General features: G+C 45.4%; 1 protein-coding gene across 2 annotated transcripts in view; it reads left to right on the forward strand.

Moving 5' to 3' along the window:
* The first annotated feature begins 1,692 nt into the window (after positions 1-1,692).
* Positions 1,693-27,708, forward strand: part of LOC113443947 (discoidin domain-containing receptor 2-like) — a 29,938-nt gene continuing 3,922 nt past the window's right edge. The window contains exons 1-17 of one of the 2 annotated variants that reach the window (XM_026712472.2): positions 1,693-2,107; positions 6,114-6,258; positions 8,049-8,151; positions 8,960-9,188; positions 10,009-10,156; positions 10,486-10,591; positions 11,489-11,675; positions 11,852-12,098; positions 13,085-13,189; positions 13,320-13,480; positions 13,592-13,787; positions 15,220-15,464; positions 15,641-15,762; positions 16,219-16,416; positions 16,719-16,953; positions 18,640-18,789; positions 19,573-20,913. In XM_026712472.2, coding sequence (XP_026568257.1) covers positions 6,192-6,258; positions 8,049-8,151; positions 8,960-9,188; positions 10,009-10,156; positions 10,486-10,591; positions 11,489-11,675; positions 11,852-12,098; positions 13,085-13,189; positions 13,320-13,480; positions 13,592-13,787; positions 15,220-15,464; positions 15,641-15,762; positions 16,219-16,416; positions 16,719-16,953; positions 18,640-18,789; positions 19,573-19,722 — 2,649 coding nt within the window. In that variant the 5' untranslated portion in view covers positions 1,693-2,107; positions 6,114-6,191 and the 3' untranslated portion in view covers positions 19,723-20,913. Of the gene's footprint in view, positions 2,108-6,113; positions 6,259-8,048; positions 8,152-8,959; positions 9,189-10,008; positions 10,157-10,485; positions 10,592-11,488; positions 11,676-11,851; positions 12,099-13,084; positions 13,190-13,319; positions 13,481-13,591; positions 13,788-15,219; positions 15,465-15,640; positions 15,763-16,218; positions 16,417-16,718; positions 16,954-18,639; positions 18,790-19,572; positions 20,914-27,258; positions 27,342-27,708 lie in introns of those variants that run through there. The other variant, XM_087914667.1, reaches the window with a different exon arrangement.

The raw sequence follows: 27,708 nt of genomic DNA on the forward strand, positions 1-27,708 counted from the left end.
TGACCATACACGATTGATTGATCGATTGACTGTGTGACGGTGATCCATGGGAATGCCGCGACAGTCGTAAGTGTGAAAAACGGTCCTGCAAGTAAGTCATTTTTTTCCCCAGCCCCGTTTAACTTTGAACAGTTACTAAATGAAACGTTTAGAGCGCTGCCTCTCTGATTCTCTTCTGCAGAGACGCAACAATTCCTTCCGTTCAAAGCAACCTTGTCCCTCTGTTTTGTTTTGTCTGGTCTGTTCAACTGTTCAAAAGAACCATACCCTTAATTTGTATTATAGTTCATAAATAATTGCTGGTTTAATCTGTACTGAGATGCATTTTCATGTTCCTTTTGAACAGTTTATAGCCTCTAGTTGTGTGTTCTGGTCACAGTTTCTATCCCATCTAGTACCAGTTGTAGCTACAATGCCCTCCTTGCCCTCATACGTTAGAATCTGAAGCTCTTGATGTAAGTTGCTCGTACTATGAACGTTGGCATACATCATTTGAGTATTGAGTATAGGGTCTTCTTCTTGAGCAAGGGTTGGACTAGAAGACCTCCAAGGTCCCTTCCAACTCAGTTATTAGGGGGTCCTTGGTGCTCTCTGAGCTGGGTTGTTTTCTTGCAGACGTTTCATGACCCAACTAGGTGATATCATCAGTGCTAGTGCATCATTAGCTATTACTGATCCTTGGTGGGATGGAAACGGGCTACTCAATTGACTACTAAGCAGTCATTGACTACTTCAGCTTCAACCACAACAACACACGACCACACAATAGATACAAAGTCAAAGTAAACCGCTCCAAACTCGATTGCAGGAAATACAACTTCAGCAACAGAGAGGTCAAAGCCCGGAACTCACTTCCTGACTCCGTTGTTACATCTTCAAACCCCCAAAACCTTAGACCGTCTACTACAGACCTCGCCCCGTACCTAACAGGTTTTTAAGGGGTGTGTCTAAGAGCACCAACGTGTCTACTGTCCCGCTCTTTCCTTTTTATTCTCGTCCATTTCATGTATTCATAACCATGTTTATACGTGTATGTATGTTATCTAATACATGCTCGACAAAGAAAGAGAAAGGAAGAAAGGAAGAAAAAGAAAGAAAGAAAAAGAAGAAAGAAGGAAGAAGAGGAAGAAAAAAGAAAGAAAGAAAGAAAGAAAGAAAGAAAGAAAGAAAGAAAGAAAGAAAGAAAGAAAGAAAGAAAGAAAGAAAGAAAGCTGATTTATAACCAAATGCTTTTCATTCTTAGCAGGCACAGCTAAGTCCTGGTTCAGAGCCAGGCCTGTGGATGCTCTCCCCAAAGATGGATGCACCTTTTGCACCTTTTGATGGGTCACCTCGCCTGCCCCAGAGGGGCGGTTGCCCCGCACGTCCCTGCCCCAAACTTCTAGGAACCGCTCTGCCTTCTAGCAGGAGGCGAAAAGTTCAGTCTCCTTGCAAGAGAGCTGCACTCGCTGTGTGGCGCCTGTGGTGCCGCTTCCCATTTCTGTAGGGTCAGCAGGCTGGGAAGTGGGCGGGGGGGAAGGGTGCAAAGGGGGGTGGGATTGCATCTCTCTCTCCCCGCCCCCGCCCCCACGGGCCTGGCTGGGCCGGCCGGCCTCTCCTCTCGGCTCCCCTTGTTTTCTTGGCATTGTGGATGTGCATGCAAAGTTTGGAGACCGTCCAGGCAAGTGGGCTGAACAAGAGTGGAAACAGCTTGAAGGAGGAGGGGATGAGAGAGAGAGGGAGAGAGGGAGAGAGAGGAAGGCAGCCTCTGGCTTTGCACACCAACACACACACACACACACACACACACACACACACTCATGCACATCTGCTCTTTCCCGTAGCCTCCGTCAAGGGTTGCCATAGAAACCGGAGTGACATAGAAGAAGGAGAAAAAGAAGGAGAAAGAGTCTCCGGGGCCCAAGGCGGAGGGACAGAGCAGCCAGGAGGAAGAACTTTCAGCCCCGCTGGCGGAGTTGCTCAGGCCCGGAGGACGGGATGGTGGGAAGGGGAGCCCGGCTGGATCCGTGGCGCTCAAGCGCCTAGGCTCCCTCTCTCCCTCTCTCTCTCTCTCTCCACCCCCCCGCACCATGGCGGGGGTGGCAGGACGGCTAAGGCAGCCCGGGAGGTAAGGCCTGTTGTGCGGGGTGTGTGAGTTTGCCTCCTCTTTCTTTCTTTCTTTCTTTCTTTCTTTCTTTTTCTTTCTTTCTTTCTTTCTTTTTTCTTTCTTTCTTTCTTTCTTTCCTTCCTTTCTTTCTTTTCTTTCTTTCTTTCTTTCTTTCTTTCTTTCTTTCTTTCTTTCTTTCTTTCTTTCTTTCTTTCCTTCCTTTCTTTCTTTCTTTCTTTCTTTCTTTCTTTCTTTCTTTCTTTCTTTCTTTCTTTCTCTTTCCTTTCTTTTCTTTCCTTTCTTTCTTTCTTTCTTTCTTTCTTTCTTTCTTTCTTTCCTTTCTTTCTTCCTTCCTTCCTTCCCTTCCTTTCTATTCCTTTCCTTTCTTCCTTTCTTTTTCTGCCATTCTTCCTTCCTACCTTTTTTCTTTTCTTTCCTTTCCTTTTTTCTCTTTTCTTTCCTTTCTTCCCTCCTTCCCTCCCTCTTTCTCTGTCTTATTTTCCTTCTCTTCCTCCTCCCTCCCTCCCTCCGTCTCTTCTCTTCTCTCTCCCCTCCCCTCTTTCTCTTCACTCTCCAACTCCCTAGCAGACTTTTCCCTTGGCTTTGTCGAATTCAACAACTCACTCCTCTTCCGGGGACTTGAGGCCTGCCCACCCCCTCCCTCCCCTCCAAAGGGAAGGGAAGGCAAAGCTAGAAAAGGGGGGGGGGATGGTGGCAACCATGTTTTTGACATCTTTGCCATGAGGCATCCTAGGGGAAGGCAGAGGGCACGGCCCAGGGAAGCCGGAAGGGTACACAGTCGCCTCTCTTTTGTTTTCTGGCTTAGAGGAAGGAAGAGCGGCTGTCTTCCTCTTGGCCCCGTTCTCTCCTGGAAGAGGAACAGAGTATCTGGCGTTTTGTTTTGTTTTAAGTTTGAAAGACCAAACAGTGCCCTTCCTTTGGCAGTAGGCAGAAATGCCTGACAATTCATAGAAAGATGGAAAGATGAAGAGAGAGAGAGACAGAGAGAGGGAGAGACAGAGATAGAGAGACAGAGAGAGACAGAGAAAGACAGAGGTGCAGAATGCATAGAAATGATACATGGATGGATAGATAGATAGTTTGTTGTTGTTAGTTGCAAAGTCATGAAGTCCAACCCATCAGGACCCCACGGACAACATTCCTCCAGGCTTTCCTGTCCTCTACCATCTTCTGGAGTCCATTGAAGCTCACGCCGACTGCATCAGTGACTCCATCCAGCCACCTCCTTCTCTGCCATCTCCTCCTCCTCCTCCTCCTCCTCCTCCTCCTCCTCCTCCTCCTCCTTCTTCTTCTTCCCTCCATCATTCGCAGCATTAGGCTCTTCTCCAGCGAGTCCTTCCTTCTCATGTGTTGGCCAAAGTCTTTGAGTTTCCTCTTCAGGACCTGGCCTTCTAAAGAGCACCCAGGGTGGATCTCCTCTAGGACCGACCGGTTGGATGGCCTTGCAGTCCAAGGACTCTTCTCCAGCTCCAGAGTTCAAAGGCCTCCATCCTTTGGCGCTCAGCCTTCCTTATGGTCCCACTTTCCCAGCCACGCATTGCCACTGGGAAAACCACAGCCTTGACTATATGCCCTTTTGTTGGCAGGGGGACGTCTCTGCTTTTTAGTATCCTGTCTACATTTGCCATAGCTTTCCTCCTCAGGCAGATCGATAGATATAGGCAGACAGACAGATTCTCACATATATGAGAGAATGAGGCCAGAGTACAATACCTCATGAAATTGAAAAAAGGCTGAAAAACCGACAAGAAAGAGAAAGAAACGCACCAACTTTCCCCAATTACATGATTCCTCCACCTTCGCACCGCCACATAAATCGGGCTACAGCTCCCTTGTTGCCTTCTAGCTGAGGGCAATCACAACTGCACACCTCTGTCTGGGATCCTGGGTCATGAGAGCCCGCGGAGGCTGTGTCGCATTTGACTGAGACCTGCAGGTTGCGTGATGACATCGCACCATTCAAGGAAGGCTCACCAGGGTTGGGACATTGATGCCTTGGTTCGTGAGGCCCAGATAAAGCGATCGTCATCATCATTATCACACACAAACAAAACCCATTTTGCTTCCTTGACCCAGTAAGGGGTCACCCAAGGTCAAAGGATGAGAAGCTTTCATGATTTTAGGCACAGAAGGGGAACATATATGTCCCCCTATATATATAGAGAGAGAGTGCAGCCATAGAAGAACAACCAAGGTGATGAGGAGACTGGAAGCTAAACAACGGTGGCAGGAACTGGATAGGCCCAGTTTAATTAAAAGAAGGACTTGCGTTGTGGGGACACGATAGCAGTCTTCCAATTATCTATGGGACTTCCCCAAAGGAGAGGGAGTCAAACTATTTTCCCTGAGGGCAGGACAAGAAGCAATGGGTGAAAACTAAGGACGGAGAGAAGCAACCCAGAACTAAGGATAAACTCCTTGACAGTGAGAACAATTCATCAGTGGAACGACTGGCCTCCAGGAGCTGTGGATACTCCAACACTGGAGGATTTTAAGAAGAGATTGGACCGCCATTTGTCCAGAATGGTTGGACTAGAAGACCTTCAGGGCCCCTTCCAACTCGGCTGAGCCAGTGGAAGGTTCCTCCAGGGGAGAAGCGGATCTTTTAGAAGAGAAAGAAGCCAGGCCAATCCACGTCAAACCAAACCTCCAAACCCTTTCCTCAAAGTTTGGGGGAGAGAAGCCCAGATGGGTGATGGATCTCGTTAGCCCACCAAGGCCTGAAAGAGGGAAGCAGAAGGCAGGCAGATGGTGGGACTTTGCTTCCTTCCAAAGAGACTCCTCGGAGCAGGACTTGAGCTGGTTGTGGGGAGGGGGGGGACGGGGGAGGCAGGAAGGCGCAGAGATGCAAGCGAGACGGGGCGCGTGTGCAAAGCAGGCGAGGGAACATTGTGGCCCGCGAGGCAGATCAGAGCTGGAGACCTGTGCCAGGGAAGAGAGAGAGGGGGGAACCTCGAAAGCAGAGGGACAGGAGAAGGTGAGGTGAACAGGTGGGCCTCTCTCTCCCCTCGCAAAGGAAGAGGGTTGCGGATTTTCTCCAGCTCAGAGCACATTTGTGTGTGTGGGTATGTGTGTGTGACCTTGGCCAAACCCTCCTAGCTTTGCCTTTCTTGCTATCATCGCCCGTTCTTCTGTAATATAGTTTGTAAAATATACAGTTCTCGCAGCTGTTAGCAATTAGCAGCAGAAAACCGCCCCTGGGCCCCCAGCGGCAAAGGAGAAATTTTAACGCTTTTCTGCTTGGCTATCAGAAAAGCCAGAGAGGACATTGGACTCTTCTCGTTTGCACCTTGCAAGCTCGGTTGGGACGGAAGTTTGGAGCAAAGGCCTTGCGCGCCCAGAGGACAACCTAAGAGCCAAGGAATGCCATTGTGTTTAGAAGCGGCACCAAGACACGGAAAGTTAATTTCCTTCAGGATATGATTTGCAGGAGGGGCCGAGTGGGTGTCTTTCTTTACAGCTTTCCTTCTTCCTTCTCGGTGATCAAAGAATGCCGTTGGGCAGTTTATCTAAAGTTTATTGAAGCGTGCGGAAAGATCACGTGTTTCTGTGTAAAAGAAAGCAGTTAAGGTGGATCGTCATTCGTGCTCCTTCAAAAGGCAACTGGACTTCCTTCGATTTTTTTCCTTGAAGATGTTTCTCTTCTCCTCCAAGAAGCTTTTTCGGTTCTGATTCAAGAGCTGTACTGACTCTACGGAAGAAGAACAATTGGTAGTTCAGATTCATACAGAGGGCCTAGGCTTACAATCAATCTTTATACCCATTTGAACTGCCTATGAGTCCATTTGCACCCTCAAGAGGCCTAAGTCCAGCCCACCGTGAATTCCTTATCTACCGCCCACTTGCTTTAACAGTTAGTAGTTGAGATTCATGCAGAGAGCCTAAGCTTACAATAAATCTTTATACCCTTTTGAACTGCCTGGATCTCCTGGTTCTCCTGGCGCTTGATGGCTGATCTAGAACCTGACCATCTAGTTCTAATGAAGTTTCTTCTCTCTTCCCTCAGAGTCATGAATGGCAGTGACTGAGGACCCGTCAAACTGACCAACGGAGGGTACTCGTTCCAAGGTTACCTTCACTAAGGATGTTCTGCTTAGCTCTTCTGCTCTTGGCTGGATTTTCAACCTGTTCAGGATCTGAAGTCAATCCAGGTATGAACCACGTAACTAAACGGGAATTGTCCCTTGCTTCCCCAGCCTTAAATATTTCCCGTTCCGTTTCCATCCAGTCCAGTGACACTTTTAGTAAAGGTAATAGTTCCGTTCACACATCCATGCTAGTTGTTTCTGGCTCTAGGGGGTGGCGCTCACCTCCATTACAGTGCTGTCTGAAGACGTCTCCGTGGTCATGTGGCCGGCATGACTAAATGCCTTCGAAGACGCACAAAATGCTGTTCCCTTCCCACCAAAGAGGTCCCTATTTTTCTACTCGCATTTTTTTATGTGCTTTCGAACCGCTAGGTTGGCAGAAAGTGGCACAAGGAACGGGGAGCTCGCTCCATGACGCGGCGCTAGGGATTCGAACCGCCGAACTGCCGACCTTTTCTGATCGACAAGCTCAGCGTCTTAGCCCCTAAGCCACCACGTCCCTCAGTCACACTTTTAGGTCTCCACAAAAATGGGCATATCTTTTATGGGCCGTTATTTCAAGATGTCATTTCTGCAAACTGGATGATGCAAGGCTAAGGCGCTCATCCCATTAAATTTAGGAAATGTAGAAGAGACAGTAGAATTCCGGGATTAATACCCAGCCAATCGTCATGTGTGTTTATTGAATCTGATTTCTTGTCTCCAGATGGGAATAGATAAATATTTTTTTTCCTTCCTTCTGGTCAGGGAATGTAAATAGAGAAAAAGAATAACAACAGCCATACTTCGTTGCCCATTAAAAGCCAAGATAGAAAATAGCTCCTAAAGAATTCTTCAATTCTTAAAGAATCCAAATAGGTTAATTTCAAGAGATGTTATTTCTTAGTAGGTAATCTAGGAGAGTCAGTTAATTTCATGAGATGTTATTTCTTAGTTAATTCAAGAAGTAATTAATTTCAAGAGAGGTTATTTCTTAGTAGGTAATGCAGGAGAGTCAGTTTCACCAAAGCTTATCCGGTCCGTTTCAAACACCAAGAGAAAGCTTCTAGATTTATCTTCCTCTGCTTTTTCTAGATAATGCATATTATCCCCAAATAGCCTCCTGCTTCTTGGCAAGACAGGATTACATATTGATATATTGTACTTGGCCAAAACCCCAATCCTGGAATGTCCTGAAATGACATTAAAAGGATGTGTGAGAACTTGTGTTATCTGAGGCAGTCCTCGTGCGATAAGACGGGATTAGCATACGTCCTGACGGAATATCCAACTACGTTGTTAGTTTGATCCCGTAAGGAAATATCTTTTCAAAACACTGTAGTCCTTCAGTACATTTTTATTTACAAAAAAAAAAAAAGTTTTGTTAGTATTAGCGTTGGATAACACATTTGAACAACCTAACTCCCACATTAATATAGGTAAGTCCTTGACTTACAACAGTTCATTTAGTGACCGTTCCCCCCCCCCGCAATGACCTATGACCGTTTTTCATACTTACGACCATTGCAGTCATGGGATCAGGGGCGGTGTCAAGATTGGAATTAGCCTGGAATCCTCAATGTTGCCACAAATGGTTTCAATCTGACCTCTCCTGAATTCAGTTAACTCTTATATAGCGCCAATTTAGTCCTGACCGTGAGTTGACTAGACTTAGATATCAGCTTAACTGGAATTTAATCTGTGGACCTGATTCTCTGTGCCTGAAACTCCAGCCTCTCAAACAAGCTTAAAAAAAAATAAGCAGTGAGCCTCAAGCGTGAAGTATCTTTCGTGGGGCTTTGATGAAGGGGGTCTCTGCTTTTTGTTTTTCACTGCAAACCTTGTGCCCTTCCCCGCCCCCTCCCCTTTCTCAGCAATATGCCGGTATCCTTTGGGGATGTATGAAGGGACCATCCGAGACGAGGACATTACTGCTTCCAGCCAGTGGTATGATTCAACTGGACCACAGTATGCCCGGTGAGTGGAATTTATTCCAAAGTTGGCCGCACGAATCAGATGAGCCAAAAAAAAGGATGGAAATATAGGAGAGAATAGGGCAGGGATGGATGTTGCGGTTCGCCGGCAGCCTGTGCAGCTGGCAGCGGAATCGGACAGTGGGGAAGAACGGGGACCAGTCTGGGAATCTGGGGAGGACTCAAACGGGGGTCCTGCGTCCAATGCAGAGATGGGGCCAGGACCATCTGGAAATGGGGTGCTGACTCCGGAGCCTCCAAAATTTGACAGCAGCGATGAACAAGGGGAGCCTGTTCCCAGTGCTCATGTGCGCAGAGCTGCCAGAAGGCAAGAGCAGCTGAAACAAGCGACTCGGGAGTAAGGCTGGGAGGTGTTGCCCCTCCCCTAAAGGTAAAAAAGAAATGCAAAGGTAGAGAAACCTTTGCAGGAAGCAACGTTGTTGGCTCTGTTCGCATTAAACCATGAAGCTCTTTGTGGACTTCGTACTTCGGTTGGTTTTTGACAGTTAATTTGGCACTTTAGTTGTTGGCAGCAATTCAAAAGAGAGAAAGGTGAGTGCTTATCTTGAGGGACTGTTTGAAACTCATTACCGGCTGGGAATGAACATAATTCCCGGTGTTGAAATAAAACAAGAGTTGTTTGAACTAAGGATGTGATTAATTATGGTCTCAGGAAGCCTCGGCCAGAACAATGGATGGGCGGGGCCAGCTGATCGTTGGAACTACCGGTCCATTAGAACCGGTCCAACCCGGCAGCATCCCACCGCCGCTACTGTTCCACCTCCATCTCTTTCTGCCCCGCGCATGTTCAGGTTGCTGAGAGAAGAAGGCGATGGAGCATGGTGTCCAGCTGGACTCCTGCAACCGGAAGACGTGCAGTTTCTTCAGATCGACCTCCACAAACTCTACTTCATCACCCTGGTGGGGACACAAGGGCGCCACGCCCGGGCCACCGGGAAGGAGTTCGCCCGGGCCTATCGGATCAATTACAGTCGTAACGGCGAGCGGTGGATCTCTTGGAAAGATCGTCAGAACAGGCAGGTAAGTGAGCTACGGAGCAGCTGCGAAGAGAAATTGAGCCCTGAAGATACGTTTTACTGAAAGCTGTTAGACCTCATTTAAAAAATAAAAAAAGAGGGCGTGTGTGGAATAAATCTTAATTTATTACTCATCCAGATGAGTTCCATGCTTGCTTAGCTCCTGCCTACAAATTCTTTTCTGCTTTCCTTTTATGTTATTCTCTACAGTTTGTAAAGGTGCAGACCTAGTAGTTGTTATGAATGTCTGTTGCATAAGGGATAGGAAAACAGAAGCAAGGATAAGTTAATTCATTTGAGGGAAGGAATGAGTAAAAAAAATGTCCTGCCATTGCTCTGAGCAACAGTGTGGTTTGTTTAATTTTCAAAGAATGTTCTAAGTGTTTCTAAGCCTATTTTCTGGGATAGTGAAGTGGCCGTTTCAAGGGGATTAATGGACAAACCAATATTGCAAGAATTCAACCGTGTCAGCTTGTAAAACCAGGGTTTTACGGCTTAGTTCATTGCGTAATTGGCATCAGGAACTGACAAAATCATGGGAGGGTCATAGGAAGGTCATCGATCTTCTAAGGTAGACTCCAAAAGAATCTCTTGCATCTTAAAATGTGCTTAAGGACCTCCCTCCCCAAATCATTCATGATCAAGTTCTCAGGTGGCTCAATCCATGCTTGAGGTCTTCACAGTAGCCTTCTCCAACCTTCCCAGATGTTTCCAGCTAGGCTGCCCCAACCAGGTAGACTCAAAGCTACCCATATGGGCTTCTCCTTCTCAAGACTCACAATTCTCCAAGTCCAGTGCCACTAAGATGGCCAAATCCCTTCCAGGTGATCCAAGGCAACACAGACACCTATGAGGTTGTGTTGAAAGACCTCCGCCCACCTGTCATCGCTCGCTACATCCGTGTGATTCCAGTGACCGAGCAGCCCATGACTGTCTGCATGAGAGTAGAACTCTATGGTTGTGTCTGGTCTGGTAAGGACTTATACGTTGGTGGAGATTCTCAATTACCCAGGTCCTGGTTGTCCCAAAAGTGCTTTCCCCAAAAGGCCAGTAAATAGTAGGGTGCCATTTCTCGATGGAAGTTAACAGACTTCAGCGGATTCTGTAAATCTGCTGCTCTGTAACTATTGTTTCCTCAACGGAGGTCTAGACTGACAAACTGTCAAGCTCCATTGAAGTTTGAAAGTCTCAGATGAGATTTGGGGGGACAGAATGGGAGGAAAGGAAAGAGGATTTCTGTGAAAACACGTAGGTGATAGGATTGTGTCTTTCTTCTGATGCTCAACCGCCTCCTTTCCTAGATGGCCTGGAGTCCTACAGCATGCCCGAAGGAGAAACCATGGTGGCCCCTGGCAATCCTATCGTTTACCTAAATGACTCAATCTACGACGGTCACCAGGAACGGAAGTAAGAGGGAGCCGAGTGCAACATCTTCCTTGCCTCACCATTTATTACTCCCATGAAGGGTTGCAAGACAGTTCTCCAGTGTCCATTTCCAACAGCTATCTTGGTTTGTTTGTAGGGAAAACAAACCAATCTCTCGCGACAGATGCTTTTGTGAACCCACGAAACTGCCGCTTTAAGGGACGCTAATGTCCTTTTCCATCCACTTAGTTTTAAGTAAGATCATGAAGCCACCTTACAGGACGACCTCAAGGCCCATTCTTAACAACGGAGGAGAATATTTGTCGCTCGGGGTCGAATTATGGAGTCCCTTGGTGTTCTCTGAGCTTGGTGGTTCTCACTGTCAGTTCATTTCTCCTTAGTTCTTGATTGGATCTCTCCATGATGGGTTCCCATCCATGGCTTCTTGTCCTGCCTTCAGGTGCTTTGAAGAATAAGTTGACTGCACTCCTCTTGGTGGCAGTCCTAGATCCGAATGGGGACGAAAAGGGAATGGGACTACATTTTACAAGTAGATTAGTATGGGTTATCCATTTCTGAGTTCATGGCGGTGGCCTAGAGGTGGAGCTCTCACCTCACAATCAGGAGACTGTGAGTTTGATCCTAGGTAAAGGCAGATATTTCTCTCTCTGGGCACGACAAGAATATATCTGCTGAAAAATAAAAGTCCGCATTGGTGACGGGAAGAGCATCCGGCCAGTAAACACTCCGCTCCATTCAGCTGCCCAGACTGAAGGGATTATGGGGTCATTAAAAGAAGATGCTAGTCCATTTCTGAGCTCATAGCTACCTTTTAGGGTAGGACTATCACGAGAAGGGTATGGAGAAAACCATAAAGTCCCCACCTAGCATATCTATTCACCTAGATAGTCTTCTGACTGAGATATCCTCTGGTGGCAGGCTCCTCCATGGTGGGCTGGGCCAGCTTACGGACGGCGTTCTGGGACTGGATGATTTCACCAAGAGCCACCAATACCGTGTGTGGCCTGGCTATGATTACATCGGCTGGAGGAACGACAGCTTCCGGAACGGTGCTGTGGAGATGGAATTCCAGTTTGATCACCAGAGGAACTTCACCTCCATGAAGGTAGAATCTTCTCCACCGGTGAACCTTTTGCAAAGCCAGGTTGAGTAAACGGCCTGCCCAGGTTAACCCTCAGCCTGTCGATATTACAGAAGGACGTTACCACTTCCTGCAACGGAAAGCCAACCTGGTTATCTGACGGCTGCCATTTTTCTTTCCCCGCCGCTGCACAATTGCAGGTTCACTGCAACAACATGTTTTCCAAAGGGGTGAAGATCTTCGAGAGGGTGGAATGCCTCTTCAAACCACAGTTGATCGCCGACTGGGACCAGCAACCGGTGGGCTTGGACACCGTTTTGGATGACAAGAATCCCAGCGCACGGTTCGTGACCGTCCCCTTCAACCACCATATTGGCAAAGCCATTCTTTGCCGTTTCTACTTCGCCGATACCTGGATGATGATCAGTGAGGTCTCTTTTCAGTCAGGTGAGCACCCAATTGGTCAACCAATATCCTTGATTTGCAGGGTGGCACAATGACTCAGCGGTTAAGACGCTGGGGTTGTCGCTGGAAAGCCGGCTGGCAGCCCAGGTTTGAGACCCAAGTACCATACGATGGATTGAGTTCCTGTTCCTTGCTCCAGCTCCTGCCAGCCTAGCAGTTCGAAAGCATGCAAATGCAAATAGATAAATAGGTACCACTTTGGCGGGAAGGGAACAGCACTCTGTGAGAAGTTCCTTCTATTTTCACCCGTGACGGCCTCCTGCAACCCTCTGCTTGTGAAAACGGAACTTGAGGAGGAGGTGCGTGTCCCTCCTGAGCTCCATGTTCGCAGGCAGAGGCACCGCAGGCTGGTCCTTTGCTGTTTCCAGGGTGGGCCCACAGGCCAGATCGAAGCACCCCGTGAGTTTGACACCCCTGCTCTCGTCTTTCAAGAGTTAGTTTTAGATCCCCTCGCTTCATAATTTTCCATTTTTCTCTTGGTGAAAACCATGCATGTGAGACAATGTGTCCCTGTGTCTACACGCCACATTATTTTTTTTCAATGCACCCAGTTCCTCCAAAGTGTTATCTGCCTACTTTTGCATGTTATGGAAAATAAATTTCTATAATTTGTTTTATCCACCTTCAGGTTGACTGTCAGTTGTCCCAATTTGCTAATAATTGGATTATTTATTATTTATTTTATGTTCCTTCCTGGAGCTCATAACCTCCATGCATCCAGTTCTCCCAAGCCTTCCCCTCCACAGAGTGATTTTTTTTAAAAAAAATTGACTGGTATATATATATATTTGTTGAGCTATCTAGAACTTTCTCAAGCTGTGGAGAAAGAGAAGTTCCCAGTGTGGTTCCCTATTGTTTACAAGATCTCTCAAATGATTTCTGTAGGCTCCCTGGCGAAATACACAGATTCCTCAAGCTAGAACTGTTATATTGAGATAATGCCTGTTCCCCCTCTTTCAATTCTTTAGTCAACATGGACACTCCTAATCCAATCCTGATTACTTCCACATGGAGTCCCACCACAGGGTTATATACCTCATCAGAGGGACCAAATACTACCCAGGGGACTTTGGGTAAGAAGCCAGAGAGGCCAATGATCTCCTCTGAGGAGAGGGAGTGGTGGATGGGGAAACCTCCAGAGCTATTTTCCACCCTTGTGTTCCAGATTGATTTGGACTGATCAATTGTGAACGTTCTTTGCAGGGAACACCGTCCTAGCTTCCGTCAGTCCCAGGGTCGAGCAGAAAGCAGAGGCCTCCAACTCTTCTCGTCTGATCAGCTGTCTTGTGGCCATCATTCTTCTCCTTTTGGTGGTTATCATCGCCATCCTGTGGAGACAGTACGCTCAGAAGCATCTGGAGACGGTACCATGCACCCTTCGTTGAGCTACCTAGAACTTTCTCAAGCGGCGGAGAAAGAACAGTTCCCGGTGTGGTTCTCTGTTGTTTACAAGATCTCTCAAATGATTTCCGTAGGCTCCCCGGCGAATCCTGGAAGAAGATGCCACGGTGCGTCTCTCCTTCTACAGCTCCAGAATCGTCAATAGTCAGACTCAGATCCACCAGACCAATCCCACCTATGAGAGAGTCTTCCCTTTGGATCTGGAATACCACCAGCCTCTCACTCTCCTCCAGAAATTGCCAGAGTTATCTCAGAGCGCCGAAGACTCGGGTAGGGAAGCTTCTACCCTGTGGTTGTCTTCACACAACACATCCCACTTGAGTTGAGGTTTACGTGAAGAGTGTCTCCATGGCTTGGTGATGATTGTGGGTTCCAGAGCGTGGTTCTACTTGCTTGGGCCCTCGGCATCCATCACAAGAGTGAACTAAGAGTGGATGGGATGAGGAAAATACTCACTCCCTGCAAGATCTTGTTCTAATTGAAAGCTGCGCCATGGAGAATGGTTTTTCCTACAAGCTTTTCCTTGAGTAATTTGCACAGGGTGAGGCCACAGTCACCACTAATGAATAGGTCCAGAGAGGGTAATGGATGGGATCCCTCTTCCCCACACTTCCTTCTCCTCCTTTTTTTTCTCTTCTTTTCCAGTCACTGCTGTTTTTCTTTTCCAATTCTCTCCTTTCTTTTTTCTGCTTTCGAAGCCGCATGGTTTCCCTTTGCTTAGTTGGTTACCTGATCAATTTGCAACCTGGGTGATCAGATGAGGTTGTTCTCTGGGTGGGTTTTGCAGTGGAGTGAATCTAGATACATCCTTTTTTTTTTTTTTTTCTTTTGTTTCCTCAAAGATTAGTCCCACCAGACAGAACAGGGGTCCCCAAACTTGGCAACTTTAAGACTTGTGGACTTCAACTCCCAGCATAGCTGGCTGGAGAATTCTGCGAGTTGAAGTCCACGAGTCTTAAAGTTGCCAAGTTTAGAGACCTCTGAAATAGACCAAACCACAAAATCAATCCCTCAGGAAGACTGGAATTACTTTTATTGGCATGGGCTGTAATAAAGAGAATCTTGCAATTCCTATAAAACAACTATTAGCCAGTTTTCCTAGGTAATGGAGTTTGCAAATCTCTGGCGGTCATCATCTTCCTTGATAGATTAGAAGCTTTCATTCCCAGGAAGTTGTGGTTTTTTGGTTTTGCTGAAATCTGCCTGCTACAAAACTGAAATCAACCAACCAACCGGCTGACTCGTGCCATTTGTCGACAATGGTATAGGGTCTCCTGATTGGGCAAGAGTTGGACTAGATGTTCTCCAGGGTACCTCCCAACCTATTATTCTATGTTCTATGCCGGTTTATTCCCTACTAAAGGAAAGGGAATGGCTTTATCAACTCCAAACATTTATCTATTGTTGATAAAAGCCTGAGCTACTCTGAATGGCCAGGAAGGATCAACAGGAAACAGATCTGCAGTCAAAACTTCTAAATAAGATCGTTTTATAGCAGACTCGGAAAGTTTCATCTTTCAAACGTCCAGAAAGTTTTGAGATTTTTGAGAAAACGACAACATCAGATTAGAAGTGCCTTCAGAATCTTTTTTTCTAAACTCTCTTTGCTTTGCCCAACAGTAGAGGATGAACATCCCAAATGCAGCGTATGGGATTCTGAGCTTGATGCTGGTCCAAACCCATGTCTCCCTTGGTCTTTCAGCCTGCAGTGGTGATTATGCAGAACCCGACCTCACCAAGTGCACCCCTCACCAGGGATTCCAGAATAACGTTCCTCATTATGCCGAGACGGACATAGTCAACTTGCAAGGGGTGACAGGAAACAATACATACGCCGTGCCAGCCATCACCGTTGATTCGTTGACCAAGAAGGACATCTCCATTGCCGAATTTCCCCGGCACCAGCTGCAGCTCAAGGAGAAGTTGGGAGAAGGACAATTTGGGGAGGTGAGTACATCAAGAAGGACACAGTAGGGAAATCATATTTCCCAGTCAGAGATCGGTAGCCTAAGGAGATGTAGACCCTTCATTGGTTGCCCACTATTGGGTTAGGTTGAACTCTGCAGATATTTTGTAGCTGAGCCTAATTGTTGCTTTCATGGGTTGGTCCTTCACGTGGACAGGTCCACCTTTGTGAAGCTGTTGGTCTTCTGGAATTCTTGGGCCGCGCTTCTCCAGAAAGTTCCAGCCGGGCAATTTTGGTGGCTGTGAAGATGTTGAGAGCTGATGTCACCAAGACAGCCAGGTGAGTTTCGGTGACATCATCAGTAAAGGTGAACCTGCTTACTCTATCAAAAGTTCTCAAAGATCTGAGGAGGTGTCATTTTAGTCTTTTGAGCATTGTTGTCTATCATCCTAGGACGTGTAAGGATGGTCCTAAGTCTTAAGAAGGAAGGTTCTGGTTTAATCCTAAAATAAACTTCCTCTGCAGTTGGACAAAGAAACCAACAATCAACAGGAGTGACAGCTCCTCTTCACTGGAGCCCTGTTTGTGATTGCATTAATTGTGATAGTTTGATTAGACTAATTAATTACCTGCATGAAACAGGAGGGCTGAAGTCCCATAACATGTGGCATCAATCTTTGACCGTTGATCGGAAATATGCTTCTTTCCCCATAAAGTTGGAAGCAATAATGATGTCTATTAGCTTTTCTCCACAGAACGTTTGGCCACCTACCCTTCTTCTTCTACCCTTCCTAGGAACGATTTCCTAAAAGAGATCAAGATCATGTCCCGGTTGAATGACCCAAACATCATCCGTCTGTTGGGTGTGTGCGTGAAGGACGATCCTCTCTGCATGATCACCGAATACATGGAAAACGGGGACCTTCACCAGTTCCTCCTGCAAAGGCAGAGTAGAAGCACCTTCACACGTTCCAGCAACGTTCCTTGTGTCAGGTAATGGAGGGGAAAGGAAGGAGTTGGCTAGAATTGAAAACCATAAGGGTGGAATAAATAAGTAAATGCATGAATAGGCATTAAAAGGCGTGCTGTCTATTGTACCCTTCTGAAAGATCGATTGGGCTTCACAGCAAATTGCAGTTGACTTGTAGACTTCCTTTATTCACTGCCACCAAAATTTCCAAGGCCCATTAAGGACTTCAGAGTTGGTTTCTATTGGAAGAATCTATAGCATTGATGACAGTGAGAGCTTTGAGATTCCTTGCTTGATTCTTGGCGTTGGACTCTTCTCTCCTCAGCAATCTCCACCTCTTGCTCATGGCAACTCAGATTGCTTCTGGCATGAAATACTTGGCGTCCCTCAACTTTGTCCACCGGGATTTGGCCACACGCAATTGCTTGGTTGGAAATAACTACACCATCAAGATTGCCGATTTTGGCATGAGCAGGAATCTGTACAGTGGTGATTATTACCGGATACAGGGCAGGGCTGTGTTACCAATCCGTTGGATGGCCTGGGAGAGTATTCTGTTGGTAAGAAGATGGAATAGTAGACCAACTAAAATTGTGTTCTTCTCCTTCTCCTTTCTTTTCCTTCTTCATCAGTCACTGTCATCTCATCTCAATCTCCTTCTCTACCTTCTTCTTCCCCTTCTCCTTCTTCTCCTTCTCCTCATCCTTCTCTTTCTCAGTTTTCTTCTCAATCATCTCCATCAATCATCATCATTCTGATTCTATCGCCTTCTCTTTCTTCTTCCCATCCTCCTTCTCCTCCTTCTCATTTTTCTTCTCAAATCATCCATCAATCCTCCTTCTTCTGTCTCTAGCTCCTCTCCTCCTTCCCCTCCTCCTTCTTCCCCTACTCATCTTTCTCATTCTTTTCCTTCTCTTTCTTGCTTTTTCTTCTCCATCAAACATCATCATCCTGTCTCCATCACTTTCTCCTCCTTTCTCCTTCTCCTCTTTTCTTTTCCTCTTCCATCATCATCACCACCAACAACCATCTCCTCCTTCTTCCTTTTTCCTTCATCATTGTCATCTCTTCTACTCTCTTTTCTTTGTTTAGAAAATTGGCAGCAATACTTTACTTTGAAAATTCTAATATCCAAAGAAGTCGGTATTAAGAAGTTCTAATTCACCTCCTAGATGATCCAGAAACAAAGATCGAGAGGGAACTAATAGTCCTACCTGCTTAAAAATGTTTCAGGGTTTTAGTGAGTGCTCTCCAGAATCTGGGAAATGTAACTGCCCCAAAATATCCTCAAGAGATTAGTAACCCACCTTCCTTGAGTGATAATTTCCAGGATTTTTCAACAAAGGGAGAATTACTGATCAATCTGAACGTGCATTAAATGGGCCGATTAATACCCAACTGATGCAAAATCAACAGGCAGAAGAACAAACATTATTTCCTTTCTTGTCACTGTGATGGGATCTCCAGGGCAAACAGTCTTTTCTGCATGTATGAACACCACTTCTTAGAATTCCTAGCAAGAATCACGTTGAATTAGATACCTGAAGTCCGTGTTCTGATCTAGACCCCTTTTATTGAGGTTAAAGTGAATTCCGCTCCAGCAAAGTCCCGGCAAACGGACTTTCATGAGATTTCACAACTACAGACCTTTATCAGGCTTGGAGAGCTGCCAGGCTGATATCTTCTAAATGCCACTCTGTAGCAGACAATATTTGGCAAGGAGCCATGAACAGATCTTCACCCTAATTAAATGAACTAATTGTCTCCTGCAAACCCCACTCCCCTTTTGTTCCTCTTTATTCCCTCTGGGAGGGGCCATTCACCATCCACCTGAGCCTTTACTCCCAAGTTGACCCTTGTTCTTTAACTGTTCCCTTCATCTGGCAGCTCTGTGCATGCTCACACTGGGAACAGGCTCCAGCAGTTCTTCTTCCCCACTGATCTCTGACTCCGATGGCAGCTGATAACTGTCGGACGGCCCTGGCCCCATCTCTGCCTCCGATGCAGGGCCCTCGCCAGAGCCTCCCCCAGACTCCAGGACTGGCCCAGGTTCCTCCCCAACCTCCTCACTGTCTGAATCTTCCGCCAGTTCTGCTGGTGGGCCACAATAATCCATCTCACTGGAGAACATTCAGGGTGGTGAAGATTAGTAGAGGATTTAGCAGCTCCTCAAACAGGAACGGACATGATCCTGAACTGGGAGAGACCTTCAGTCACCTGCAGCTGTATTTTCTTTCTTTCTTTAGGGCAAGTTCACCACCGCCAGTGACGTGTGGGCCTTTGGCGTGACGTTATGGGAGATGTACACCTTATGCAAAGAGCAGCCGTACAGTTGGCTTTCTGATGAACAGGTCATTGAGAACACGGGGGAATTCTTCCGAGATCAAGGCCGACAGGTAAGATACCTCAAATCAATGAATTATGTTGGCTCCTCTTCCTGGTTTGTGAAAAGGACAAAGAGTTAACTGTTGCATTCTCTCACCTCCTAACCAGACCTATGCCCTATGTCCTCACGGCAATTTCCAAGCTTTTTTGTGTGTGTGAGCCCTGGTGGTGCAGTGGTTAGAATGCCGTATCGCAGGCAAACTCTGACCACAGCCTGGAGTTCAATTCTGACCCGTTCAAGGTTGACTCAGCCTTCCAAGCTTCCAAGTTTGGTAAAATGAGTCTGTAAACTGCACAGAATGCTGTAAAACACTATGGAATAGTATATAGGTCCAAGGGCTATTGCTATTTTTGCTATTATTGCTATTTGCTATTTCCGTTAATGCATGCACTGTATATCCCTTGTCCCATGGGATTGTTGAAGATTTGTTGAGAGATTTTTGGGGTGGGGGTGGGGGAAACTTGATCATTGGCATTAGATTCTGAAGTTTTTGAGGTCTGTTAAAATGGTTAAGAATGGCCTTTCATGAAAGAAATTAAAAGTTGGCAGTGAGAATAATTAATTGGTAGAATGACTTCTCTCTGTGGGCGTGCCATCCTTGGAAGTTTTCAAGAATAGACTGGATGGTTATATGTCCAGAATGTTATAGGCTCTCCTGCTGAAACAAGTGGTTAGACAAGAAGACCTCCGAGGTATCTTTCAACCTTATATTTCTATGTTCGGTGAAAAATAATTGGGCATCAAATGACTCCCAGATCCCACGGTGACATCCTTGTGCTCTTCCGCTCCACAGGCCTACTTGTCCCAGCCACATCTGTGTTCAAACCCTGTGTTTTCCTTGATGATGAAATGCTGGAGCCGAGATATCAAAGATCGCCCCACCTTTGAAGCAATCCACCTGTTTCTCATCGAACAAATGGATGGAAGTATTGGACCTATATGAGAACATGAAACTGTTGAAAGACCACGGTCATTGGGCCAAAGGTGCTCAGGTGTCTGTCTGACTCCCTCTTTCCTGTGGACAAGACCAGGTGAAGTCAGGTGCACCACCAAAGTAACCGTTGAAGGTGTTATTCCCGAGATCTCTTCAAGAGGTGGCAATGATGGGGCCTCTTTATCGTGTGGCTGGTGGCCATCATGAGAAGAAGCAGGACCCAAAGTTGAGGGGACTCCATCGCCTCGGTGAGAGGAATCCATGTTCTGTATTGTCCTCTCCGTGGAGGCATCTTGATAGCTGCTGCTTTTCTCAGCCACCATTCAGAGTTCCAGAGGGCTGAGAAACTAACATCTCATGGAATATTTTTGTCTTCTTTCCTTGAAATTTGGAGAGGATCTTTTGTCTTTTCATTTTGTCCCTCCTTCCTAGCTCTCAGCAGAATTCACTGTCTCCAAAATGAAAGATAATGTTCCACCTTTTTGGAAGATCGGCTTCTTGGGATATCTGTCCACCTTTCCTGAAGACCACGTTTGGTGCATCCTGTGGGACCTCCAGCTCCTCCTTTTCTGTCGTACCTGTCCTTTCTATCTTTCAATCAAACTTGGGGAGCTGATGGACACTTGTGACTGCCGATTCTCCAAAAGGAGAGACACGTCAAGTTTCCCACACTGGATTTAACTACCTTGATGAAGAGCAAAACAAAAACGAATGTCAAGGTTGATAGGAAGGCCTTCTAGATATCAACAAATGGGAAGGATTTACTTTGGGGGAATGGCATTATCGTAGGAAGGATTAAACGACACTGTGACTGATATCAAGATGAAATGGATCTTTGGCAGCCCAAAAGGACTGATTTTCAAATCGTGCTGTATTTAAAGTTGTCAAGATGCCAAAGAAGTCATAGCCCACCTTAGAACATCTCAATTTCATTTTTCATCCAGCCTTTCTTTCCTTCTTTATTTTAAACCCCTTAAACACCTGCTGCTTTAATTTCTAGGTTTTAAAAAAGTTTGAAAATTAGCCAACTGGGTTTCTAGCCCATGAGGATTTAAGCCCTAAAATTTGGAGTTTTGTGGGTAGGATCTTGAGAAAGACTAGGAGAAGACAGATTTGGCTGAAGAAAAAGACAACTCCTCATGCCCTGATTGTTTCCTTCTGCATCTCCCCTGAAAGGGTCCAAATTTGTAAAACAGAAAATCACAATTGGCCCAATTTGGGAGTGGCGTCCATCATGCAAACTGACCACTTTTTAACCAACCTGTGATTTCAAATGAATGTGCAGCAAGTTTGATCATTGTTACAACCCGATTTGTTTTTTTTTTTAAATATGGTGCTTAAGGTTATTGTTAATTGCACAAAATAATATGTGAGGAATCAGATGCAAAGCAGTTTGGTAAATATCTCCATTTTTCCCATGCCAGGAAAACTCTTGGCTGGAGACAGATCAAAAGTTATTTTTGAAAAGGCAACTGGACTGATATTGGAAGAGGAGGAGGAAGAAGAAGAAGAAGGAAGAGGTCTTTGCTGGAGACCTTTTGTAAACATTCTCTTCCAGAATTACAATTTTCAGTTCAGGGAAGGAAAATGATGCTTTGAACAGTTTAACCGTCAACGCTTTTTCATCCTGGCTGACCTGGAAAAAGGTAAACATGGTTGGGAAACCACCTGGTGTACTTGGAATGAAACAAACTACCTGGATATGAAACAAATAGCAAACTTGACTTAAAATATTTACTGAAGTGCCAAGCCTTATTCAAATAGTTAGGTGGTTCCACTTCTCTCTCTCTCTCTCTCTCTCTCTTTTTTTTTTTCTTAAATTAATATCAAGGAAATGCAAATCAGTTTGAGGGCCTTGATACCGGAGAAGACGACTTTAATCTTCTCTCTCCCGTAGCTCCAGCAGCCTCTTCTTGCACCCCATTTTTTCCCAAATGGTAGGTCTGGCCTGCAGGTATCGTGGACTGGCACCTGTCAGTGAAGAAGCCACACAGCAACTTCCTCCTTGCGCCATAGAAGGAAGGAACATCTCCATGGCATCCACTGTGTCGACCAAGAAGAACGTCTGGTCTTGCTGTATTTTGCTAGGGATTGAAAGAAATGGAGCTCAGAAACAGTGGCCTTTATACAGAGACCACCACTTCTTCTTTGTGAGGGTGGGTGTTGGTGACAACACCAACTCATATGATATATTCAGGGAGCCGGGAATTTGGAGATAACTGGAATTCAGAGCAGTGGGGGGGATTCAAGATTTTTTTTTACTACCAGTTTGGTGGATGTGGATTGGTGGGCGTGGCAGGGAAGGATACTGTAAAATCTCCATTCCCTCCCCATCCTGCTAACCTGCTTCCCAGCTCCGTTCTCCTGTGCAGGGCAACCAAAGAAGACCCAGCTGATCAGCTGGGGCTCGGGCGGAGAAGAGATGAGGTTGGCGGGGCCAGTCAGGGGTGGGATTGGCCAGTTCTCCTAATAACTACTCAAAATGTCTGCTACCGGGTTTCCAGAACGGGTCAGAACCGGCTGAAGACCACCTCTGATTCAGAGACTCCAGAAAGGGATGCCCAAGCTAGTTGAGAATTTCAGATGGGCTCACTAGAGGCCGATCCTTGATACCTTCAAGCTACCTATGGAAACGGGGTCACCAGAGCACAATTGTAGGGTCCTCCTACCAAGCTCTGCCTGAATGAACCCTTCAAACCATCTGTCCAAACTCATGCACTGGCCATCAAGAGTTGGTTCCAGCAAGAAGGGAGGGCTTCCTTCCCCATATATACATACATACATACACACACATACACACACACACAAAAAGATACAGGATCAAACCAGCCTTTAAAAAAATTGGCCACTTCTAAAACCTTTGTGGTGCATCTCTTCACAACAACCAATCAATCAAAATGTCTAAAAAATAATAATAATTAAAAGCAATAATGATGCCCCCATTTCTCCTTTGGCTATTTCCTCTTCCTTTTGAGAGCGGGAGATTGTCTTTCCATGTTACTTGAAGTTTGAAACTGTGGATAGATGCACAGCATATAGGATTTCCTGAAAAAAAAATATATTAGTAAAGGGGTTCCCACTCCGCCCTTCCTTTCCTATTCTAGTTTTGCTAACCCTCCTTTTTTTAAAAATCTATTTTGGCTCTTTAGCCTTGTATATTTTGTATTTAGAAATGGCATTCAGATGTGTACATAGTATAATATATGAATTTAACCAGGAATTCCTCTGTAACCACACTGTTGCTTTATTCTGATGACCATTTTTATACGTTGACAAATGACCAATAAAGTCGGTTGGGTTTTCTCACCCCTGCCTCTTCCTTCTATCTTTTTTCTGTTTTTGCGCACAATTCCTTTAGTTACCTCAGCGTTGGAGTCAATGCTCACCAATATATCCATTTTTTTTCATCAGTGTGTGTGTATAAATGTTCACTAGAATGATTGGGAGGGGCATGGCCTGGTGAATTGCACTGACTTTCCAATAGATTTGCAAATTGTAATGTGTGAACCGGTTAAATTAACGGATTTGACATGCGTCCACACCTGCACAGACCCCCCCTCTCCCTGCAAACACAGGAGAGCACGAATTCAAGTCCCGCTTTAGCTTTGAAACCCAGCTGGGTGACTTTGGACCTGTCCCGCTCTCTTTGGCCCACCGCACAGGGTGGTTGTTGTGGAGAAAGAGGCTGAGGAAAGCATGTTGGATAGGTTCCCTGCTTTGAGTTATTTGTAAAAAATAATAATAATAATAAAGGTGAGATAGAAATAAAAATAACGACAGTAGCTGAGGGTGGGGCTTATTGAACTTAATGAAGTTTATTTGGGAGTTTAACTCCGCGCACCCAAGTTTACCCAAACTGGCTGCAAAACCTCATGATGGTCACTAGATGGTGACAGAGGTTTCTGTCTCTCTCTGATGCCACCTAGTGCCTATCGGGATAATAGGAGTCCATGATAGATTATCTTATCAAGATATTTATTTTTATTTGTTTGTTTGTCAAACATGGACAAGATAGCAGGTGTAAGTATGAACATAAACATGAACGAAGGAACTAGATACAACTAAATGGGAACAGCAAGACAGGGCACGCTGGTGCGCTTATGCACGCCCCTCTTAGGAATGGGGTGAGGTCCACGGTAGACAGTTTAAGGTTGAAGCTATGAGGGTTTAAGGATGTAACAATGGAGTCAGGTAGGGCGTTCCAGGCGTTGACCACTCTGTTGCTCTCGTTGTATTTCCTGCCATCGAGTTTGAAGCTTGTTTGTATCAGTTGTTTGCCCGTGTATTATTGTGGTTGAAGCCGAAGAAGTCGTTGACCGGTAAGACATTGCAGCAGACCATTTTTTATATTATGCTTAGATTAGACGCATAAGGTGGCGCATAATAATAATATGATTATTGTCTTGGAGGACTCTCCTTCCTCCACCAACTGCACTTCTTTCCGTGAACAAAAAAGATACTCAACTTCCTGGTTTACGTCATTCTAAAAGCCAAACCCAGCAGAACAAAGAGTGGATATCAACTCTCCCAACAGGCATTGTTTGTCAGATCATCAGCTCTTAGAAACCAGGACAGATGGCTTATCAACAGCTACTAAGAGACTGGAACAGAGGTATACTAGCCCTTGAGAAGGGCAATCTTGACGCTGCCTTGGACATCTTTCGTAGCATCAAGAATCCTCCTTCCAAAATAGATTTCAACATTGGCTGTCTGTATCTCCAGCAAGGAAATCTGGATCATGCTCTGGAGGTAAGAGAAGCAACCTTCTCAACCAATCACACTATTAAAAAAGAGGTGGAGACTCTAGAAAAAGTGCAGAGAAGAACAACCAGGATGATGAGGGGACGGGAGGCTAAAACATACAATGAACAGTTGCAGGAACTGGGCCAGGCTAGTCTAGGGAAGAGAAGGATCAGGGGAGACAGGAGAGCAGCCTTCCAATATTTGAGGGGCTGCCCCAGAGAGGAGGAGGGGGCCAAACTATTTTCCAAAGCACCCGAAGGCCAGACAAGGAATAATGGATGGAAAATGATTCAAGGAGAAATTCAACCTGGAAATAAGGAGAAACTTTCTGAGAGTGAGAACAATCAACCCATGGAACAGAAGTTGCCTTCAGAAGTTGTGGGAGCTTCATCACTTGAGACTTTCAAGAAATGACTGGACTGCCATCTATCAGAAATGGTGTAGGGTCTCCCGCTTGGGTGTGGGGTTGGACTAGATGACCTACAAGGTCCCTTTCTTTTTCTTTGAAGACGTTTCGCTTCTCATCCATGAAGCTTCTTCAGGGACAACCTTGTCTTGGGTGACTGAGAATTTCCATAGACATCTGTGGATTTCAGCTTAACTTAAATCTACCTAGGAAACCATCATGGTTTATGCACTGCCAAGTTTTGTGAGCCAGCCATTTGTGGTCTGTTCAACAGACCACAGCTCATTTCTCTTGAAGCACAAATCCAGAAGAAATGCTGGATCTGCAAAGCAGATATATATATCTGCACAACTTTTAAAGCACAACTATAATGACGTGGGAAAATACCTGAACAAAGCTGAATACCATACATGTAAGTACCCGCGAACACTTAAGAAAACAAATATAGATATATATTTGTTTTCTTACGTTTTCGCGGGTACTTACATGTATGGTATTCAGCTTTGTTTGGGTATTTTCCCACGTCATTATAGTTGTGCTTTGAAAGTTACTGTAAAAGTCTGACTCAAAGACGGACACAATACAGAAGCCTGATGATGGCAGATGAGATTCTGCCGAAATGTTGCTACAACTTTAAAAACACTTGCAAATCCAATAGATCTTTGGATGAAATCACAAGTGAGAGAAGAAAGAATTCGCATTGCAGTCCTTCAAATCAAGCTCTCCATATCAAGGAAACATCATCATTGGCCAACTCTCCTTTTAAAATATAATTTTAAAAGCATAGACAAAAGGGACACAAAAAGTCCCTTTTTCTTATGACAAAGTTAATCGACTTTGCACTTATAATGTTTGCAAAAAAAGGAGAAAGTTTCATCCCAAATATCTAAGTGCTGGCAACTATCTGAGGCTAAAGCCTAAATAAACTCTGATTTATAAAATGCAGTGGTTACTCCCACACAGTCTATTCCAAATTACCTAATTTTATTCAGGCATGCATTCCCAAAGGAACCCCAAAAGTGAACATTTAGATATTCCATTATTGCTCTGGCAGCGATTTCGTGAATAAAGTCCAAACAACTTCGTTCAAAGCCACAATGTCATTTGCTTGGCTTGAGCTGTTTTGCTTCGTGACCTCTTGGATGATGATGGCTTGTGGTGATGGGTCATCCAGTTAATTGTGGCTTGCTCAACAGTTGGATTTTGCAAGGCTTCAGTTACGATTTACAAGCCAGGAAGACAAGCTGTGTCGCTTACAATTTAAGCACCACACACACACACACACACACACATATATTCTGACAGTTAGAACAACTAATCAGTGGAACAATTTGCCTCCAGAAGTTGTAAATGCTCCAACGCTGGGAGTTTTTAAAGAAGAGATTGGATAATCGTTTGTCTGAAATGCTATAGGGTTTCCTGTCTAAGTAGCGGGTTGGACTAGAAGACCTCCAAGGTCCCTTCCAACTCTGTTATTCTATTCTATTCTATTCTAGTCTATTCTAGTCTAGTCTATTCTCCCCCGCTTGCCTTCTGGGATTGTTTAAAAACTCCTTTATCCTTTAATTGCTGAATTGTTGGTGGAGATATTTTCAAAAACCTGTTTTTTTAAATGTTCGCTTCGGCTAATAAAGACATTTCTTTCATATCAATTTTAGGTCGCCTCTCCCCAAGCAATTTCAAAACTTAATTTTATTTCTGAATTCCCCGGTGCAGTGTAAAATAGCTGTGTGTGTGTGTGTGTCAACGACTTTGTACCACCGATTCCTAAAGAAAACAGGATCTCTGTTTATTTCAAATATAAACCCAGCGGAGGAATGCAGAAAAGAGAGACAGCGTGGAAATTAAACCCTCCCCCTGCTGAGCCAGTGTCCCTTCTCCCAAAAAGGCACTTTGTCCATGCTCAGGAATGCCCCCCTTTCCAGCAGAGAGTTTCTCAAACAAGCTCCACCGAAAAGACTTCTTGCAAAGACCAGCATCCCTCGGTGCTCGTGGGCCTCCCCACTCGTAGGAAAGATTTGGCGCCGTGCTGTGTGCTTCTTTTGAAAGAGTTGAGGGAGTCCTTCCCAGAAATGCAATCTAAACAGTCCGCCTCCAGTTAAACCCCAAGCCATCTTCCCTCTCCATTTCAGACATCTCAGCAGCCTCTGATTCATGGCTTCCCAATGCAACCAACGTCAGGCTCACCGAAGTGGCCGGCTCACTTTAAAAAAAAAATAAAATAGAATTATAAGGTTGGATTAGAAGGCTGGCAGTCTCCTAGTCCAACTTCTGCTCAAGGAAGAAGATCCTATTATACCATCTTGGTCAAGGGTTGTCCAATCTATCCTCCAGGGGAAGAGGAAAAATTTCTTGGCCTTCATCCTGTTGACTAGCTATTCTATTTTTACTTTTAGGCTTTTAATCAAGCACTTTCCAAAGACAATTGCTTAGCCGTGGGCTTCTTCCAAAGAAGTTATGTTCATTTTCAGCTGGGCAGGTAAGGAATTGTCGCCTCCCGTGTTGCATTCACGTAACAATACCCCAATCAAGGAACTGCCAAAGAAACTAATGATAAAGAAGAACTCCCAAGACCCCTGACAGGGCACGCCGCTAGAATATAAACAGAGAACAAAGCCCATTCCCTACTAGCACTGATGATGTTACCCAGATGGGTCATGAAAGGTCTGCAAGGAAACAACCAAGCTCAGAGAGCAACAAGCCAACCCTAAGCTACAAATATTCTCCTTTATTGGTATAAAAATACAAATTATCCACTCTAACTAAAAAAATGGGGACGGGGGAGTAGGATGAACAGGGGGGGAGATGGGATCTGTAGTTGTTCTATTCTATTCTATTCTGTTCCA

Source organism: Pseudonaja textilis, chromosome 17 (assembly GCF_049901715.1).
Source record: "Pseudonaja textilis isolate UNSWEBS1 chromosome 17, rPseTex1.2, whole genome shotgun sequence".
NCBI classification, from domain to species: domain Eukaryota; kingdom Metazoa; phylum Chordata; class Lepidosauria; order Squamata; family Elapidae; genus Pseudonaja; species Pseudonaja textilis.